Raw genomic sequence first — 22,335 nt, forward strand, 5'->3', positions numbered from 1 at the left:
ACCCACTTCATACTGCTCACTCAGCCTGATTTTTTTCCTGCACAATGTACAAAAGAGCCAAGAAGGAGCATTATCTGTCAAGAAGTAAAGTGGATTCTGAAACATGCAAAGCACCCAAGGGAGCCTCATTTGAATGTCTGCTACCTCCTCCCACGTTCCATCTTTACGACTGTGATCAGATGCAGACTCCATGGCTTCACCATCAGCCAACATTTTCTTCCTCCACCTGCTTGCTCTATTTCCCATCTAGCCCAAGGGTAGATGACATAGTGCCTTCCAAAAGACGCTGGACTCCCATCAGCCATAGCCACCAGGGCCCTTCATCAAGCAGGAGGAGAGTTATAGTCCAACACCATCTGGCGGGCATCATGTTGGTGACTCCTAACAAGGAGATGTTGGTCACTTTTTTGTTGCATTTTGTTGACTGAATACAGATCGTTTTCTTAAGGGTCAGTGTGGCTACTCTTACTTTTTGTGTGTTGAGTAGTCCTCTATTAAAAGCAAGGAAGATCTCGCTGAGGTGTTAAAGTGAACATGAAAAAAAAAATGGTGCAATGTGTTACTTGCTATAAGAAACAAGGACTGCTACAAAAAACCAGTCAATCCGTATCAAATTCCCTTCCCTTCCTCCATAATGTGCAGTGCAAAGTACCCCGAGTCCTGATGTTGTGAGGCAACAAATGATCAACGCAACAGCACCTGAAGTCCTTCTTTGTGTGCCTCCTCCAGGAGAGGTCCTGTTATGTACTGAGTTGAATAGGATTCAGAATGCAGCAGTCTGATTGGTCCTAAAACAATAGGATTCAGAATGCAGCAGTCTGATTGGTTCACAGGAGCCACCCAATCCAGCTCCAGGTAGAAGTGAATCTGCGACCTGATTGGCCTACAGGAGAATCCCGGAATTAGTCATTGTGTAAATAACGTATATAAAGCAAACATTCTGGGGGAACTTCCATTCCTCCTCACCACTATGAGCTGAAAAAGCATAAAGAACAGGCCTCTTCTGCTATGGTTCCCCATTTGTGGAATGCTCTCCTCAAGGAGCTTTGGCTGGCGCCTCCATTATACAACTTTAAGTGCCAGGTGAAAATGTTCCTCTTCAACCAGGCCTTTGGCCGATGGACATCCGATGCCCTTTTAAAAGGAGAGGGGGCTATTGGTCTGTTTTTGCTCTCATTTTTACTATGCATGTTTTTTATATTGTAATTTTATGTTGTGAACCGTCCCGAGATCTAGGGACAAAGGACGGGATACAAATTTAATTAAATGAAGATGCACTTCTCCAGACAAGAGACAGACAGATCCAAATAGTAGTAGTAGTAGTAGTAGTAGTAGTAACGACACGAGGTAAAGTGCATTACATGATTCAGAGAGGGAGGAGGAATGCAACACATATTTCTTATCACATGTGGTTCCGCCACTCCAGAAGGAAGGATCCTGGTATCAATTTTCTGAATCAATTTAAGTGCAGGTGGGTGAATATTTTAAATCTCTTTTAAACTAGTGCTAGTCTAGTAAATTGGTGGTGGTGCAGAGACAGTATGGGTGAGTGCATGAGCCCTGCCCTGTTCATGTCATCTTCCACAAGTTGGAAGGTGTCTAAAGTTAAGAGTGTTTTGTATCTGCGGCAGCTTCCCACATGTTCTACATACCGTCCATCCCCACCCCCATTTGTTTAAATTTCCATAAAACCTGAAGAGGGCCAGCGTTGTGCATGTGTATGCTGAGCTGGACATAAAGATTGCGCAAACAAGAAAACAGGTGTGAGACACACAGATGTTTCCAGAATAAATAGGACTTTTTTTATTCTGAAAAGATTACAAAAAAACACAACAACAACTAATGCAAATCCTCCTATCTTTACATCTTGACTTTCTTTCCAGACAGGTGTAGCTTGGAGCAGGCCGACCCAAAGTTCAGCGCTGTTGCTAGGTGACAGCAAATCTTATATTTAGATTTGTAAACTCTTACTTCTATCACAGGCAGGCTATGGGTGCCGAAAGCTCACAAAGATCATTCCAAAATGCGATTACCATGTGAAAGCTGATGTGATGACTGCTCACAATGCACATTTGTAAGGCAGCTTCTCGTCTGGAAAAAAATAGTATCTCTGGCTTTGTATAATGTAACATTTATAATCCGAATGGTGGTTATGGTTAGAAATAAACATCCATGCTTTTATAGCATCAGCCTGCTTGAGTCATAGGTGGAACTGGAAAAATAACAGATCATCCAGAAATACGATTGTGATTTTTCCGCCCTGCACACAGGCATAACTTGCAAGAAGATAATAAGATCCTTCCTGCACCAGACCAAAACTACACTGAAACCAGCATCTTGCTTCCTACAGTGGCCAACTAGGTGCCTCTGGGAAGGCCAACTAATAGGATATGAAGGCTCTCTCCCATTGTTGCTTGCCAGTAGCTGGTACCTGGAAGCTGCAACCAGACGTCATGACTAACAGCTAGGGATAGACTTACCCATGGATTTGGGACCGCCTCTCCTGCTATGCCCCGCGGAGGACTTAAGGTCCACAAATGACAACATTTTGAAGGTCCCAAGTTGCAAGGTGGTTAGATTGGTCTCAACTAGGGCCAGGGCCTTTTCAGTACTGGCCCCGACTTGGTGGAACGCTCTTTCACAAGAGACTAGGGCCCTGCGGGACTTGACATCTTTCCGCAGGGCCTGCAAGACAGAGCTGTTCCATCTGGCCTTTGGTTTGGACTCAGCCTGTTTCCCTCCCCTTAGGGTTTTGATCTATGGGCTACTTTTAAAATGAGGCTGCATTTTAAATTGCATTTTAACCTGTATTTTAAATTGGGTTTTTACTCTATTATGTTTTTACTGTCATTTTACTGGTGTCTATGGGCTGTTGATATGGGCTGTTTGCACGAACTCTGCTTTTATAGACTTGTGTATTATATGGGAATGCTAATCTTTTATGTCTGCTTGTTGGAGGGTTATAGGTCATCTGCCCCAGCTGCAACAAAACATGTCTCTCCTGTATTGGTCATAAACTATGCTACTTGGAGAAGCTTCAGGATGACCCAAGGGAAGCTTTTAGGCTGACTGATAAAGGGCAGCCTTGTTGAAATCAAGTTCCCTTTATCTGGTGGCAGAGAGTTCTTACATGGGGAAAGGGTGGGCTGAACTTCAACTCCCATCATCCATGGTCATATGCAATGCTTGCTGGGGCTGATGGGAGTTGTAGTTCAGCAACATCTGGACGGCCAAAGCATCCTTGGAAGTGGGAACCATTTAACAATCTCTGTCTAACCAGCTTCATGTGTTCAAATGTCCTTCTGAGCAGAATACAAAACAAATCCTAACTAACTAATCTAACTAACTAATCATTTGCTCTCCCCTCCCCCCAAAAGTTGGTTATTTAGATTTTGTAAATGTCACAGTAATCATGGATTGCATCTGCTTGTTCTCTCCACCGCCTCCCCCAACCACATTATAAGGAGAAAAGTCTTTACTTTCCATTGGACAAATTCATTATTCATGCAGTTTTCAAAAACCAGAGAAATTATCTCTAAAATAAGCAATTACTTCAGTTTCACAGCTCGCTGGCTGGGCATTTAGTAAAGCTGTTCCTTGCATCATGTCTTCCTTTTTCCCCTTTTTAATGTGCACAGGAATGGGTTGTTTACAAAGGTAGCCAGAGTATTGCACAGATATTGTACACATATTAGTGAAGAGGAGGCATTTCAAAATCAAGTCTTCCAGTGTATCCACTTTAATGAGCTCTGCTCCCTTTGCTTTACAGCAAAATGCATTGTTTTCTGTGAAACAAACACTTGAAACAGTTGCAACAACCCAGGCACAGAAGCAAGTCCTTCCTGCTGAATGGTAGCATCAGATTGCACCTCTTAAGAACACAGGATCCTGACTTATGCAGGCCACACTATTTAATAAACTAGCCCAGAATAATCTAGCACAGTGTTTCCCAAATTTGGGTCTCCAGCTGTTTTTGGACTACAACTCCCATCATCCCTAGCTAGCAGGACCAGTGGTCAGGGTTGCGCTCCAAGGCCCCAGGACCCACCCCCGAAAATAACTTCACACAGACACTTATTTTAGTTTTAAGTTTTTGGGCAAATTTTGGCCACAACTTTATTGAAATACAGTATTGGCTTAGGCATTGACTCCCGACTATAGCTGACTCCACCTCTCTGGGTGATAGTCCAATGGGGTAAACCAAACGAGGGAGCAAGGTCGATGAGGACCAACCGAAGCTCACCCTGGGTTCCTATGGTCCTGGCATGGCTCTAGCCCCTCAAGCGGGCTTCGGACGAGATTCAGGACCCCCAGATTCCATTACCAGAATACCCAGTTCCTGGAGGGGCAGGTGATGGCCGCACCTCTCCTCCCCACAATCCAACTGAGCCAGTCCAACTGAGCCAATAAACCGCCACCTTACAAGTTGTGACGAATGCTAGGTAAAGGTAAAGGGACCCCTGACATTAGGTCCAGTCGTGGCCGACTCTGGGGTTACAGCTTCCGGGTCATGTGGCCAGCATGACTAAGCCACTTCTGGTGAAGCAGAGCAGCGCATGGAAACGGTACGTATCAGGGTCTTTTCCAGGGAGGCTTCTCTTCTCATGAGGTGGCCAAAGTATTGGAGCCTCAGCTTCAGGATCTGTCCTTCCAGTGAGTACTCAGGGCTGATTTCCTTCAGAATGGAGAGGTTTGATCTTCTTGCAGTCCATGGGACTCTCGAGAGTCTCCTCCAGCACCATAATTCAAAAGCATCAATTCTTCAGCAATCAGCCTTCTTTATGGTCCAGCTCTCACTTCCATACATCACTACTGGGAAAACCATAGCTTTAACTATACGGGCCTTTGTCGGCAAGGTGATGGCTCTGCTTTTTAAGATGCCGTCTAGGTTTGTTATTGTTTTCCTCCCAAGAAGCAGGCGTCTTTTAATTTCGTGACTGCTGTCACCATCTGCAGTGATCATGGAGCCCAAGAAAGTAAAATCTCTCACTGCCTCCATTTCTTCTCCTTCTATTTGCCAGGAGGTGATGGGACCAGTGGCCATGATCTTCGTTTTTTTGATGTTGAGCTTCAGACCATATTTTGCGCTCTCCTTTTTCACCCTCATTAAAAGAATCTTTAATTCCTCCTCACTTTCTGCCATCAAGGTTGTGTCATCTGCATATCTGAGGTTGTTGATATTTCTTCCAGCAATCTTAATTCCGGCTGGGGATTCATCCAGCCCAGCCTTTCGCATGATGAATTCTACATATAAGTTAAATAAGCAGGGAGACAATATACAGCCTTGTCATACTCCTTTCCCAATTTTGAACCGGGATTGTAGGGAGTGATAAATCCCCATCAGCTGCTACCAAATCCTTTAAAAAAAACACACAAAAAACCCCTGGAGATGCCCGGGCTTGAACCTGGGGCCCTCTGTACGTAAACCATGGGCTCAGGAATGCTAAATAGAACCGCGATGAAAAACAAAACTGTTGTACAGACCTTGGAGTCCATCAGTGCTGACCATGCTTCATGAGACCACATCTTATGCCATCGTCACCATGATGGTGTTTGTGTGTTGGATGAAGTGGTCCAAATGGCTCTTTCCTCCTTTCCAGCTGACTAACATTTCTTCATTTAAACTATTTCTATACTGCTCAATTTCCACCGAGGTCAGGTTCAGAGTCTCACCGTTTAAGGGATTAAAGCTGCCGCACAATGTGTCAAAAGTCAAAATCTGCATTTCAGGTTTTGCCAGTGGATTGTTAACGCCAACAGATGGTGAAAGCGTGCCAGAATTTGCCAGATGGCTCGTGCCACGTGAGTCATGGGTACTGTACAGAAATAACGAAGGCGTCCTGGCTGGGTTGTTGGGTCTCGGTTGGCTAATGATCTTGCATGTTGGCAAGAATGTTCTTGCCCTATCGGAGGACAGTGGGGACGGGTGAAGGAAGGGTCATAGCTCAGGAGGAGAACATGCAATCCTGGCACCTCCAGTCAAAGGATCTCAGGTGGCTTCTGATTAACTGACAGTTTCTTTAACCGGGCAACAAGCTACAGTTTAAATAATTGTTTTCACATTGTAAGCCACATTCCAATATCCTAAATCACATTCTGATTTCTAGGGACCAGCTGTCGAATACCAATTTACACAGGGAGTTTTGAGTATCAAAGCAACAATTAAAAAAAAACCAAAGCAGAAGCAGAACAAAAGCAGCCTCTACAAGAATTGCATTAGGGAAATTAGACCCCGATTATTCTCCTTCAGATAGATTGTCAAGTCAGTACTGCAGTTGCAGAGCATTTGCAGAGATGGGCTTCGCTTTCTCCTGACCATGTCCAGAACTACTTTGTATTCCCAAGTCTCTGCTCTGCCGCTCTTCATCCATCACGATCCGTCCCTGCCTATTTTGCCGTCAAAAGTCTGCTCAACATGCCTGCCTTTTCTACAAGCACCCGCACTTCCTCCCCAGTTGCATGATTTTTATCTGAAGTGAGCTTGCTTCATTTCTTCCGCCTGTTTTTAATGAGTTTTTAAAAACACCAGTCTCTAGCTGCTTTGTATTCTAGCGTGGCGAATGCCTCGCGTCCTGAGTGCAGACAATTACATAAAATTTCCTTTACGTAGAGACTAACGGGGAAGTATAAATACAGCGTAAGCCCTGGTGCTGCTTAAAAAGAGAAATCATACGAGCAGCCGAACAATGCTGAAGGCTGAGAAAGCCGCATGCCTCCAAATTGCTGTCAATTTTTTAAAAAAACAGAGAAGAAAATGCCAATGTCCTCACCTGAAAGCAAGTGCATAAATCAGAACCGTTGGTGCTCTAGATGTTGCTGAACAACGTTTCCCAGCATTCCTGGCCATCAGGCATGTTGGCTGGGGCTGATGGGAGCTGTAGTTCAGCAACATGTGGAAGGCCTCAGGTTCCTCACACTCAAAGGTAGAAATCTTTATAATTAAATCAATAAAAATCTAAACAGAAACACCTGGAAGTTATGGATTGCCTGCCAACTCCCTGTCCATACTACCCACCTACAAATCCTCTGTTGGTTAATTTAACATCTTCTTAATTTATCCTTCAGCTAACATTCTATCCTTCGGAAATATGCAATATTTTCTCTCTTTTTTTGCTATTTTGGGACATATTGTTTTATTTTCAGATGTTCATGTATTTCTCTCATAATAATACATTTAGGAATAAAAACACGAAGGTTAAAAGAAGATCATGGGATGCATAGTTAGAGCAGAGTATGCAAAGAAAGGCTGTTGAGTACTTACTGGTATGTTGTCGGGCTGACGTTGATGCGACGAGGATGACTTCCCGACTCAAATTTGCTTGCTAGGGTGACATTATTGCCAAAGAGACAGTATCTTGGCATTCTCACACCAACAACTCCAGCCAGAACAGATCCTGAGTGAATCCCTATCCTCATCTGTTAAGGGAAAGGGGGAAAACAATAAAAAATGAAACCTCTTACGTCAAATCTTCTGTTATTTCCCTTCGCGAATGAATGGATGCTCAGAATCCAGTACGATGTTAATTTAATCTGGTATCAATAGCCGCAGATCCAGATGGTCTGGAATACTCTGGTTTGCATTTCTGAAGAAGTCAGATAAAGATGTGAAAGAGTGTTGTGTGCGTGCGCGTGCATATGTGCATAGGCATGAGCCCACATGTTTCATTGTAGTAAAATGCATCTCATTTCATTTGGGTTAACCCCAGAATATTTCATGTTGCTAACTTTCATAATCATAAAAAACCACACCAACAGATGCAATGGTATGCAACTTTGTGGCCACTGACAGAGTATAAGAAAACATGGCCAATTAATACACGCTCATGCCATATTCAAAATCAGTAGTGTGAGATAGTTATGTACATATTGACTACATCAATGAGGTTTTTGTCTACCGCAGCAATGGGGAACCTGTGGCCCTCAAAATGACATTGGACTCCAACTCCTATCAGCCCCAAGCTGCAGGATCAACTGTCAGGGATTATGAGAGCCGTAGTCCAGTAACATCTGGAGGAGCACAAAATTCCCCACTCTTGGTCTACAGTCTCCTCAACCAGTTATGTGAATTAATGGAAAAAAGCACCATGTATTTAAAAAAAAATCCACTAAGATACACCTTTGGAAATCACCTGCCAACAGATTCAAACCAACCAAGCAATTTACTATCGAACTATGGATATTTTCACAAAAGCTCGCCGCAGTCAGAGCTGGAGTGACTACAAAACAGTGTGACCTTGACGAGATGTGATGAGATTTTTTATCAGGAGTTTCAGCCCAATGGCCTGCTGGTTTTAATGGCTGCATCTTCCCAAGTCGGTTTAATGTGGGAGTGCAAATTAAGTATGGCTGAAAGGGTAAGAAAAATTATATAACCCATGTCTCCTTGCATCTAATCAATTAAATCTGAGAGGTGGGAGAGCCTGAATGATGGCTATGCCTGCTCTAGAGATTTTCCCCACACACATCGGGCCGGGCCCTTTTTGGAAATATTCCATAGCACTTGTGGCTTCCTGGATTCACAATGAGATGAGCCTTCATCTCATCTGTGCTGTGGTCAGGCTCAGGAACAAGGCTGCGGAACCAGCTTGTTGCTTTCCATGTCACTCCTGTTTAAAAGAGAAACCATTCATCTCCCTGAGATTCTTCCGGCCTGAGTTGAAACAAAAGTCTGGCAACCCTTCAGCCTGCATATATTCTCGTAACTGTCAGGCATGAAAGCATATTACATTGGACTGGGAAAACTGGAACGCCACCAGAAGTCTCTTTTTTTGGCACAAATGCTTATAAAGAGGAATTATACTGTGGTTTTGCTTCGTTTGCCCAGGAAAGAGCATTCAGGTTTGGGAAAGAGCCTCCTTACTGGAAGAGCAGCCATCCATGTTTGCCTTCTTGGTTTGGTTCGTCCACTCATGTCATTTGGAATGATCTGCTTTGTCAACTCCCTGGAGAATATGCTCCAGCTCAGTGGTTTGGATTGCACAGCATCCTGCTTTGGGGCAGGGAACCAGGCCTTTCAGGTCTCCGAACATTAAATCGCAACACCTGGTATTTAAACTGCAGCACTTAGCATTCCCATTGTTCAAAGCCCTGTATACCTGGAGGAGCTTCTCTACCCCTGTTGTTCAGCCCAGACCCTGAACTCAAGCTCTGAGGGCCTTCTGGTGGTTTCTTCACTGTGAGAAGTGAGGTTACAGGGAACCAGGTAGAGGGTCTTCTTGGTAGTGACGCCCACCCATCAGCTATCAAGGAAATAAACAACTATCTGGCTTTTGGAAGATATCTGAAGGCAGCCCTGTATAGGGAAGCTTTTAATGTTTGATGTTTTACTATGTCTGACGTTTTAATTTTCTGGAAGCTGCCCAGAGTGGCTGGGGCAACCCAGTCAGATGGACATCTTCATCATCATCCTCATCAACATCATCACATTCAAACACGGTTTCAGTTCTCTTCACAACAGCCCTGTATTCTCATTTTCAAAACTTCCCACCAATATTTTTGTGGGAGGTTGAAGCAAAAGAAGGGGGACAAACTTGGGGCATTCTGGGGATACCAAGTGAAGGCTGCCAGCAGCTGGCTATGGAAATCAGCTCTGCTTTTGCTACTGGCATTAAAGGAACAAAGAAAAACAACAACAATGCAGATGAAAGCAAATGTAATTAGATGAATGAGAACTGAACAAATGAAGAATGCAACTAATATGAATCAGCAAATGAATAGTGAAACAAATCAGGTGTTTAGTCATGGAAACAAATAGAAACATGGAAATCTTGCCCATCACTACCAAAATGCTCAACTGTGGTGCATAAAAGGAAGTCGTCCTATATCTGAGAAACTCCCTTTTTAGTTGTGGTTTTATGGGGTGAGACAGGACAGAGGGTCAAAAGCAGTCCTATGACCAAATCTCCTAGTAGGTCAGAGCAGTCACCATGCTTGATCTGGAAGTTTTTACAGGGGTCAAGGAATATGGTCTCTGGAATATTTGAGGTATGGAGGCATCCTCGGCTGGTGTGGGGCCAGGCTGTTCCATCCTTTGGCCAGAGCTGGACAGTGGTACAACAGCTGCATCCCCACTTGCCCTCCTTCAGGCCACTAGTGTTCCTTCTGCAACACTATTTAAACTTTGCCTCCGTTTAGGAATACAGTAATGTTTAGTGCATCTTGAACCTGGTTTCCTTCAGCAAGACATTTCTTAGCTAATTAACATGAGTAGGATACACACTTGGCTGAAGGAGACCACATGGCTTAAACCAAATAAGTATCTAAATCAGTCAGGTTAAATTTGGTCGCCAAATCAAATCAGCTCTCTGCAAAAGGTCTGCTCAGTGTCCAACCTGAAGGCAGTGCTTGGCAATAAATTTTTATTATTAGTTTGCTACTGTAAGCGGAATGAGAAGGTTTCTTTCTTTCCTCATAGTTTTTTTTTTTAAGATCACGGTTGGTTGACTCCTGTTTCCCTCTATTTCTTCTCCTTCCTTGGCATATACACGATCCATTCTAGACATGTTCCCGGCGAAGAGTCCTTGCTTTACAATTTGGTTACTAATACATTTCAGGTTTAAATCCTTGCGCATTGTCTTGGGCTCCGCATTACTGTAAATGAAGGGAAGTCTGTAATGGACAGTGCTATTTTTCAAAAGAGAGTTAACAAAATGTACTTCAGATTGTTAGCCAAGCATGAAGGGAAGAAAGCCAAAGCCTATTTTTATAAAAGACAGGATTTGTGAGAGAAAATATGAGAATATTACTTCACTATCTTTTACGTGAATGTTTTCCAGCTCTCTGAAATATCCTTTTCTCTAGTATTATGAGGTCTTTGGGGACAGAGAATTTAATCAATATTATAGAAACAGCAAAAATAAGAAGCTCTCTGTAAGGAGAAAGGGGGTGAAAAACAAGTACACAGTATATAAAAGAAATATATAAATTTTTGCATGATTATTCATAGATCTTTCGAAGAGGAGAAAATATCCCAGGGAACTGGGCCTCTGTGGGTATGTGCCATATCTTCAAGTACTGGGGGACTTTGCTGCAGGTCTTATGGTGTCACTGCACAGAGAGAAATTTGGACACACAGACAACTCCTCTAACAGAGAGTTTCTCATGGGTGAGTTGTTCCGTGAAAGCTGGTTTATTCTCAGCAACCTTCAAAATAAAACCATCCATTTCATTCCAGTGTTTTCAGAAAGAGATTTTTTAAACTGCTGTGTGAAAATAAGATCCAAAGCCGTTCGCTTTCAGAGGATTGCATCATGAGTTGAGTCAAGATTCTTCCATATGTTCAGGCAAAACAGGCCTGCTTCATAGAGTCTATGGAATTAAGCTGCACAATTCAGCTCAGACATCTCAGCACACCCATGACATACCCGTCAACAGCCCCAGAAAAACCAGGACATTCCATGAGAGTACGGCAGCCATTTTGGGCGCCTTGCTCTCACGCGATTTCAAGCTGAGATCTCGTGCGATTTCAAGCTGAGATCAAGCTGAGATCCCCCCAGCCCTTTTTCGAGGTCCGTGATTTCCGAAGTGCTCACGGAACTTCACATTTCTCTGTAATTGTTACCATAGCGCTGTACAATACACCAGAATTTATCCATACAGTGGTACCTCAGGTTACATACACTTCACGTTACATACGCTTCAGGTTACATACTCCGCTAACCCAGAAATAGTGCTTCAGGTTAAGAATTTTGCTTCAGGTTGAGAACAGAAATCGTGCTCTGGCGGCATGGCAGCAGCAGGAGGCCCCATTAGCTAAAGTGGTGCTTCAGGTTAAGAACAGTTTCAAGTTAAGTACGGACCTCCAGAACGAATTAAGTACTTAACCCAAGGTACCACTGTATTAAAGACTGGGGAAATGTATAATATTTTACTTTTCCAGACTTAGCAAAAAGAAACTTAAGTCACATGGCTTACAAACTAGGAAGAAGCCTAGGTCTAGCTGGGTCAAGTATAGGTCTACTGTTAGCTTCAGTGAGTCAGGTAGGATATACAGTGGTGCCTCGCAAGACGAAATTAATTCGTTCCGCAAGTCTCTTCGTCTTGCGAGTTTTTCGTCTTGCGATGCACGGTTTCCCATAGGAATGCATTGAAAATCAATTAATGCGTTCCTAGGGAAACCGCCTTCAGACCAGGTCCGGGGACAGTCTGTCCCCCGACCTCTTCTGAAGGCTGGTGGGGGGGACAAGGGCTTTTCTTCCCACCCCCAGCATTTTAAAAAAACCCGGGACAGCGGAGGACTTCTCCGCTGTCCGGGGCAATCTTAAAATGCTGGCGGGCGGTATTTTAAAATCGCCCGGGACAGCGGAGGACTTCTCCGCTGTCCGGGGCGATTTAAAAGCCCCTGGGAAGGCAGGCAAGGGGGACAAAGATTTTCGCCCCCCGCCCGCCTTCAAAAGCTGTCCTGGACAGGCTTCGCGGACCTCTCCGCAAGCAGCGGGAGCGCTCCCGCTACTTGCGGAGAGTTGCCAGCATGCCGAAGCCTGCGCGCGCTGAGATCAGCGCGCCCAGGCTTTGCGGCCCCATCCCCCGTCATCGGAGCTTGGTTCCGATGCCGGGCAGCGGGAGGAGGCTTCCCGCCCCCCCCCCGCCCGGCATCGGAGCTTGGTTCCGATGCCAGGCGGCGGGAGGAGGTCCGAGGACAGTGGGGAAGACGCGCTGCGCTTCCCCGCTGTCCCGGAGATTTCCCTATGGGCTTTCGTCTTGCGAAGCAAGCCCATAGGGAAATTCGTTTTGCGAAGCGCCTCCAAAACGGAAAACCCTTTCGTCTAGCGGGTTTTCCGTCTTGCGAGGCGTTCGTCTTGCGGGGCACCACTGTACCAGTATTAGATGCAGCAAACAACAACAACAACCAGTGTATCATCTTGAAGGTCAACAAACATATATAGCACAAGCTTTCATGGACTAATCTGTTTGTCTTTCAGGTGTCACAAGACCCTTGTTGGCAATGTATTTTATTGAGCTTTACATATGGAAAGGTGGACTACACATTCAACAATCAAACGAAAAGCCACACTATCATAGACTACTTGAAAGTCCCATCCATCATATTGTCTCCACAACCTTTTCCTCAGCTAAAGGGAATACAACAAGATGAGAGGTAGAACTGAAGGCCATCCAATGAAGATGAATGATGGAAGATTCGGGGCAGTTAAAGAAAGTGCTTCTTCACACAGCCCATATATGGTTCAGCAGTAAAATTCTCTACCAGACTATGTAATGATGGCTACTAGTTTGCATAGGTGCAAAAGAGGATTAGACAAGTTTATGTATTGCAAGGCTACTAGCCGTGATGGTTATGTTCTGACTTCACTAGCAGAGGGAGCATGTCCCTGAATACCAGCTGCTGAGGAAGACAAGCGGAAGAATGCTACAGCCTTCATGACCTGTAGGGGGTTTTGCATTTCAGTTAATAAGAGGACACAGCTAAGCTTTGGATGAGAAAGAGCTGCACAGTCTCTCTCTCTCTTAAGCAGTTATGAAAGAAATTGTCAATACTTGCAAATACAGAGTGCATGCACTTTCATAGCCCAAGCATGACCAATTAGTGCTGGCATCTCTTCATTTCAAATTTGAATATTTTTAATCATTTCCTTACTTACATTATGCATATTTAAATGTCAGATAATATTTTATTCATCGCTTACTCGATGCTTCAAAAATAAATAAATATATGAAGGATTTCCTCTCCGGGTCTAACAGAATTATTTTATTAAATCAGAAATCTGTGTTATGTCCTTTGCAGTCTATTAACATTTCCTGTGTGTTGTTCTCCCCCCCCCCTCCTTCTTGGTGTGTCTTTTGTCAAAATAAAGATTATGTCCACTTATTGAAAGGAAAATGCAATAGGGAAAGATTAAAACATAGATCATTACACCCTTTTTTCTTTACTACTACTAGTCATAGCTTTGCTCAGGAAAAGAATTGTTAGTACTTTCAAGAAAGCAGTTGATCTAAAATAGGATTTATTTTCCAGCTTGATTCATAAGATTTCCAAACTTTCACTAGATTCTAAAGTAATACCAGGATGGACTAGGCTTCAATTTATGCTCTACCTTGCTGTCAATGGTATTCAAAGTGGTTAACAGGACAGCAAAAATACAATCAAAATAATGGTTAAAATGTATACGTATAAAAGAGCAGGGGGGGAATCCAAATGTTAAAACATGAAAAAATAAGGCATAAACAGCAGACAGTTAAGAATAAAAACCAGAGCTGAGCTGGATCAGGCCAATGGCCCCTCTAGTCCAGCATCCTGTTCTCACAGTGGCCAACCAGATGCCTATGGGAATCTTGCAAGCAGAAGCTGAGCGAAACAGACCTCTCCTTTACTGCAATATCCAGTAACTGGCATTCAGGGGCACACTGCCTTCTGCTCTGGAGGTAGAAACAGCTTGCCTTCCATCAAGGACCAACTGCTCCCACCTGAAGGAGCGTCTCCACCCCCATCGTTTAGCCTGGACACTGAGGTCCAGCTCCGAGGGCCTTCTGGCGGTTCCCTCACTGCAAGAAGTGAAGCTACAGGGAATCAGGCAGAGGGTATTCTTGGTAGTGGTGCCTGCCCTGTGGAATGCCCTCCCATCAGATCTCAAGGAAATAAACAACTACCTGACTTTTAAAAGACATTTGAAGGCAACTCTGTATCAGGAAATTTTTTATGTCTAATGTTTTACATTCTTGTATGTGTTGTAAGCCACCTAGATGGGTGGGGTATAAATGATAAAATTATGATGATGATGATCCACCCCTCAGGTAGAATGAAATGCCTGCTCTGAATCACACTGGGTGGGTACAGAGTCCAGGAGACTCCAGAGGGTAGCCCCCACCGTTTCCTCCCAAGGAGTGGGAGGAGACCAGCAGTAGGGCTGGGCGATATATCAATATATCGTCCAAAACTGGCTTGAAATCCATATCATGATATTGCTTTCATAATTTTTGACCTGGCAATATATTGCAAATCATGATGTGTGTTATGGCTGGGCGATATATCGTCCAAAACCTGCTTGAAGTCCATATCATGATATCAGTTTTAGAATTTTTTGCCTCACAATATATTGCAAATCATGATGTGTGTTAGGGCTGGGCGATATATCATCCAAAACCCGCTTGAAGTCCATATCGTGATATCAGTTTTAGAAATTTTGGCCTGGCAATAAATCATGAATCAGGATGTGTGTGTGCACGCTATGCAAAAATCACACTGTGGAGAAAACTGTGAAGCCAGCCAATGCCTACACGGCTCTATCCTTATTTCAGACCTTGTGATATATCAGCATATCATGATGTATCGTGATGCTGAAAACCAGATAACACCCAGCCCTAGCCAGTAGCACCTTCTAATCGCCAAGAGGGCGCTGTAGAGGCAGCAATGGTGGGGCTGCTGAGGAGTGTGCCCAAGCCATTTCTGCTACCACAGCAGCAGCAGGAGCGCAACCCATGCATCCCTTGGAGGCTGGATCTGCTGTCCTGTGGATCCTGCCCCCTGAGGCAGTCACCTCACCTTGCCTCATGGGTGGGCCAACAATAACCATACGTCTGTGTTAAAATGAAGAATGTTTTTTTTTTTTTATAATATATTTATTAAAATTTTCACATAAAACATACATCAGAAAAGACACAATTCATCATTGTCCGTTTAACATCTCTCAGTTGTTACATAGGACTCCCCCACACCTCCCGCATACACTTACATCATTATTAAATTAATTTCAAACAAATTATCATTTTACTCATAATCTTAGTTTTGATTAGCATATAATTCATCCTTAAGTCTAATTTGGTGATAGACAATTGTTTTCTACTCTGGCATCCGGTTCAACGCTCAGCCAAATTACAATATTTTTGTAAATAGATCTTGAATTTCTTCCAGTCTTCTTCCATCCTTTCTTCTCCCTGGTCTCGGATTCTGCCGGTCATCTCGGCTAGCTGTATATAGTCCATCAGCTGCATCTGCCATTCTTCCACAGTGGGTAGCTTCTGAGTTTTCCAGTTCTTGGCAATCAATATTCTTGCTGCTGTTGTTGCATACATAAAGAATGTTCTGTCCTTTTTTAACACACTCTGGTCGACGATACCCAAGAGAAAGGCCTCTGGTTTCTTAGTAAAGGTGTATTTAAACACCCTTTTTAATTCATTATATATTGTCTCCCAAAAGGCCTTCACTCTAGGGCAGGTCCACCAGAGGTGAAAAAATGTTCCTTCATTTTCCTTACATTTCCAACATTTACTATCAGACGAATGGTATATTTTAGCTAATTTAACAGGGGTCATGTACCATCTATACATCATTTTCATCACATTTTCCTTCAACGCATTACATGCAGTGAAGTTCAGCCCAGAGGTCCACAACCTTTCCCAATCTTCAAACATAATATTGTGCCCAATGTCCTGAGCCCATTTTATCATTGTTGATTTTACCATTTCGTCTTGTGTGTTCCATTTCAGCAGCAAGTTATACATTTTTGAAAGTACTTTAGTCTTAGGTTCTAGCAGTTCAGTTTCTAACTTTGACTTTTCCACTTGGAATCCTAACTTTTTGTCATTTTTAAACACTTCTTTAATCTGAGCATAGTGTAACCAGTCTCTCACTTTATCTCTCATCTTTTCTAAACTCTGCAATTTCCAGTTGTCCCCATCCTTTTCTATTATCTCCCAATATTTTGGCCAATTGGCCTCCATATTGGCTCTTTTTCGAGCCTTGGCCTCCAGGGGTGACAGCCACCTCGGAGTTTTATTCTCCAATAAGTCTTTGTATTTTGTCCAGACATTAAAAACTGACAACAATAACCATACGTCTGTGTTAAAATGAAGAATGTTGCACCCACTTCGGGAGAAAACCCACACCATCTTATGAACACTCCCTTCTAAAATCTTCACCTGTACCATTTTTTAAAGTCACAAATATTTCATTAAAGCACCTGCATACTAAATTAAAGCAGCTGGGGGTGCAATAACTTAAATTCCACCATTACTAATGGATTCCCTAACAGCTAGCTTGCTAATCAATTTGTTTTCATGCCAGATACCATCCAGTTAATTGCTGAAAATTCAAAGCTCATGAAAACTTGTGTTTCAGACCCCTGCTTGGCGGGGGCGGGGGAGTCTCCTGATGCAAACAAGCCACTCTCTGTTAAGGGGGGCGGGAAGAAGCTGCCTATACAAAAATATAAAAGGAAGATGGAAAGAAAACAGATATGATAATTTCTGCAATTCTGATTTCTCAAACTGTGTGGAGTGTTGCAGCACGGTAGTGCAGTTCGAATGCACGTCAAAGTACAAGTAGATAAATAGGTACCGCTCTCGCGGGAAGGTAAACGGCGTTTCCGTGCGCTGCTCTAGTTTGCCAGAAGTGGCTTAGTCATGCTGGCCACATGACCTGGAAGCTGTACGCTGGCTCCCTCAGCCAGTAAAGTGAGATGAGCACCACAACCCCAGAGTCGGTCACGACTGGACCTATTGGTCAGGGGTCCCTTTACCTTTACTTTATTAAACATTAAAAGCTTCCCTAAACAGGGCTGTGTATCTTCACTTTCCCCCTTTATTTCTGATGCTGATACTCCTCCCCACCCCCACCCCCCATGTGGCAGCTAGACTGGTGACTGGGAGTGGCTGCCGAGACCATATAACACTGGTCCTGAAAGACCTACATTGGCTCCCAGTACGTTTCCGAGCACAATTCAAAGTGTTGGCGCTGACCTTTAGGGCTTTAAACGGCCTCAGCCCAGTATACCTGAAGGAGCGTCTCCACCCCCATTGTTCAGCCTGGACACTGAAGTCCAGCTCCAAGGGTCTTCTGCTGGTTCCCTCACTGCGAGAAGTGAAGCTACAGGGAATCAGGCAGAGGGTATTCTTGGTAGTGGCGCCTGCCCTGTGGAATGCCCTCAAATCGGATGTCAAGGAAATAAGGTAAGGTAAAGGACCCCTGGACAGTTAAGTCCAGTCAAAGGTGACAATGGGGTTGTGGCACTCATCTCGCTTTCAGGCTGAGAGAGCTGGCATTTGTCCACAGACAGCTTTCTGGGTCATGTGGCCAGCATGACTAAACCGCTACTGGCGCAACGGAACACCGTGACGGAAACCAGAGCACACGGAAACGCCATTTACCTTCCTGCCACAGTGATACCTATTTATCTACTTGCACTGGCATGCTTTTAAACTGCTAGGTTGGCAGGAGCTGGGACAGAGCAACGGGAGCTCACCCTGTTGCAGGGATTCAAACCGCTGACCTTCTGATCGACAGGCTCAGTGGTTTAGACCACAGCGCCACTCGCGCCCCCTGTCAAGGAAATAAACAGCTATCTGACTTTTAGAAGACATCTGAAGGCAGGCTTGCTTTGGGAAGTTTTTAATGGTTGATGTTTTATCGCTTAAAAAAAAATATTATTAATATTCTGTTGGGAGCTGCTCAGAGTGGCTGGGGGAACCCAGCCAGATTCTGAAGCTAATTTTTTAACCCCCCCCCCCATTTCTGATATTCCCCAAGTGAAAACCAGCATGGGAAATAATCTGGGAGCAAAGATCAGCATTGGGAGCGAGTCCCGGTTTGAAGATGATCTTAGCAAGTGTGTGGTCCACAAAGAACCACAAGAGGGGAGTTGCTAATGGAGTTGCCTTATGCAAAGAATGAATTGTTTAAATAAATTAAGTAAGTAAATGCTTGCTTGCATACTTCTGCAGTTATATAGCCACTCCACAAAAGTAACTGGGTTGAAATCGAGGAACCACTGTGAGTCAAACAAAGACAGGTGCGGTTTGGAAAATTATTAAGGCTTGCACACGCGTTGGCAGAAGGGTCCCCTGCAGTCCTATTATAGGTACATTCTACAGAAGTTCTCGTAACATCTTTGGATTTAGCTCATTTTTCTCACGCACAGCGCTACAGCGTCACACAAAACGGCCTTTCCGGGAGCCGAAGGGTACTTTAGGCTCTGTCCGACTGTGTACAAACAATCCAGCCTTTTCCAACTGGTTTCCTAAGAGGGTACAGAAAAATTGGGCCTGAGGAACCATTCTAAGATCCATCCTCACTCCAGGCCCAATCTAACAACTTTAATAAACTGAAAGACTCCCACCGGCTTCAGTGAGCCCTGTATCAAGTGAAAATAGGAAGCTCACACCAGGGTTGGTTGCAATTCACACCTAAGCTGGTTTCGTTCCAGATGACAGAGGAAAGAAACATGAGCCCCTGTTGGGAAATTTGTATTATCTTGTTATATGAATTTTAAGGTTATATATATATATATATATATATATATATATATATATATTAAATGTTCATAAATGTACCAAGCAAGCACATACATAAATGTATAGACCACATGTCTGAGACCCACAGAAAAAGTCCTGAAACCATTTGTCTCTCCCAAATGACCTCAAATATTTCTCTGCAAGGTCGAAGGAAATGGGAAGCCTCCCCATTGTCTCTTTGCTCACAAATCCTGTCTTAAGGTCACATTTAAGATATGAATAGGGTGAGCCTCTGACCTGTGACCTGGCTTCAGGAATTGAATAGTTATAACAAAAGAAGGGACACGGGTGGCACTGTGGGTTAAACCACAGAGCCTAGGACTTGCTGATCAGAAGGTCGGCGGTTCGAATCCCCACGACGGGGTGAGCTCCCGTTGCTCGGTCCCTGCTCCTGCCAACCCAGCAGTTCGAAAGCATGTCAAAGTGCAAGTAGATAAATAGGTACCGCTCTGGCGGGAAGGTAAACGGCATTTTCATGTGCTGCTCTGGTTCGCCAGAAGCGGCTTAGTCAAGCTGTACACCGGCTCCCTCGGCCAATAAAGTGAGATGAGTGCCGCAACCCCAGAGTCGGCCATGACTGGACCTAATGGTCAGGGGTCCCTTTACCTTTACAGAACAAAAGAGTGGCCAGGATGCCCAGGTAATAAGGTAACCTGGCAGACAGGATAAAAATAACACTCAGATAAAAACACACTCAGATTTCTGTTGTAGTCCGCCCCTTCTGTGATGTATGATGTATGGAGGGGTGGTCTTGGGCTACAGGGTGGGCAAATTTCAAGGTCTATAGAAGAACTTGCACACCTTTGTCCTGGGTCCTCCTCCTCTCTCCTGCGTGTGGGGGGAGCACCCTGTTGCAACAGCTTTAATAAAGATCAGGCTTATAGCCACTTTGCTTTCGTATATCCTGGTCTGGTCTCTGTTCATTTCCCGACCGGTTTGAGCCTTAAAAGGTATGCTCTCTCTGAAGGTCCAGTCTTCCTTAAGAAGCTGAACGCCTTGAAGGGACCTCTCAATATTCTTGCTTCAGTCTTCATGATGGTACTTAAGACAACCTTTCCATCAACAGAAGTGCTTTCAACTTTCCATTAACATAAAAGTAAATAATTTCAAAACACTTTATTTTATGCTAAAGTTGAATCCTGCATAATTAAGTCAAGCTGTATAAAACAATTAAAATAAGCAGAAAGAAGTTGTGGGCCAGGCCACGGCATTCGCAATCCCTGCGCGAAGGCAATAGCTATGGTGTGAGGGATAAAAATTGGCCACAACTGTATCAGTTACAGATGTAGGTGGACTTTGGCTCAGGCATTGAGCGTATATCCATTTCAGCCTGCGGCTGGAGGGCTGAAATTTGAAGTGGGTCGTGCCAAGGATTGTGGCCTCCTCAAGATGCTAATCTGCCAAGGTAGTCAGCCCCAGACAGCCACTGGAAGCTGCCCCACACTTGGGCTTCTGGACAGAGACTGCCACTTTGACCCCTTCAAACATTTGCTTCCAGTGTTTGGTTTTTGAGATGGGGCACTTCTTTTTAATGTTGAGGGTTGCATCATTGGGGAGAGGAGAGTTTAATCTGCATGCCAGCAGTGAGCAGGGCCAGAGCCAAATAAGTGCAGATCATCCCTTCTCTCTTTACTAGGACAAAGTTGAAAAGACGGTGTGAGCTGTGTGTTTTAAGAAATGCATATCTTTGTCATTTATTTTGCTTTGTATTGCACATTTGAGCTGATGTCATATGCTCCTACACTTTGAAGTCAAAATCTGGGGAGCCACCTTCCCGGCCACCATCTTCCTGTTTTTTACCACAAGAGCATGGCGCACACTTCTTGGTTGCTGTGATCTTGTGCAATTTTGCACCATAGTTTCTCCTCAAAAAGTGCCTGGGGGGGCATGGCACCCAAAAATGCACATTTTGGGGCACCACATGAGGTCAAGCACCACAAAAAAGCACTTATTGCAGGGAGGAATCATGCTGTGAAATTGTGCGAGATCATGGCAATAAAAATGGCTATAGCTCTCTTGCAATAAAAAAAATGGGATGTCCCAGTTTTTCCAGGACAGTTGCAGTATATGTAATATAAGTGCTCTTGAAGCAGAAAAGGAGGGCATAACTACTGAAAAAGAAAAAGAAACACTGTTTGTTTGTTTGTTTGCTTGCTTGCTTGCTTGCTTGCTTTAAATATTAAAACAATAATCAGGAAACCTGAGCCTTTGAATAGGAGAGCTGGACTGGGGGGATGAAGTAGGAGCTTTACCCACCCAACTTTTTAAAAAGAAAATTGTTCAAAATCTGTACCAAATTCCTCTCCCACTTCCAGATTACCCCCCAAAAAATATGCATTTTTTAAATTTTATTTTTACTTTTTGGAACCATGCAAAAGGGGAGAGCAAATTTAAGCAGAAAAGTGGTCTGCTGTGAAAGGGCTAAGCACCATCACCAGAAACTGTTTTCTTGCTTTAATTTCAAGCCACCAAATTCTTTTTTTTAAAAAAACCAAAAACCACCTTTGGGGTTTCCTTACATGCAACTGCATATATAAAAAAATGTGATTTGCCCCTCAAATAACCCTTCCCCCTCCCAAAAGGCACAAAGGGAAGACGCACAAAGTTCATATACTTGGGCTTCGCCCAAAACTATCTTGACCTGATTTCCCAGGCCTTTGATCAGCTACCTTGTTCATCTGTACTCCAGAAGCACAAAATAAATATAGAGATTAGACTGAAGTTAACACAGCATGTTCTCTGGGGGGATGGGAACAGCAAGATGAATGAAAACGCCGATTTGGCAGCGGATACACTGACAGATGATGGTGTGGCATGTCTCTAACTTCCTTGTTTGTTATTGCTCTGCAGCCACCCTTTAATGCCACTAATTGGGCACAATTGGTAGCTTAAAGGACCCAGATGCCTCTCTCTCCAGTGTGCTGCACTGCCATGATCATTATTAACGTTTATTGCCTGCCTGGGCTCTTGTCTGGGCTTTGCTTTATTTGGAACACTGCCTGGCGATTTCTCCTCCTAGAAGTCATTTCCTTCTCATTCTGGGTTGGTTTCAAAAAGATACGCGCTTATTTTTAGGAGGAACAAATTGAGGTT

General features: G+C 43.9%; 1 protein-coding gene across 1 annotated transcript in view; it reads right to left on the reverse strand.

The window, feature by feature from the left end:
* The window catches only part of GUCY1A2 (guanylate cyclase 1 soluble subunit alpha 2), a 150,831-nt gene that overhangs the window by 15,674 nt on the left and 112,822 nt on the right, over positions 1-22,335 (reverse strand). The window contains exon 7 of the mRNA XM_028726190.2: positions 7,262-7,416. Within this exon, the coding sequence (XP_028582023.2) occupies positions 7,262-7,416 (155 nt within the window). The remainder of the gene's footprint in view (positions 1-7,261; positions 7,417-22,335) is intronic.

The sequence above is a fragment of the Podarcis muralis genome, chromosome 4 (genome assembly GCF_964188315.1).
Source record: "Podarcis muralis chromosome 4, rPodMur119.hap1.1, whole genome shotgun sequence".
In the NCBI taxonomy this organism is placed as follows: domain Eukaryota; kingdom Metazoa; phylum Chordata; class Lepidosauria; order Squamata; family Lacertidae; genus Podarcis; species Podarcis muralis.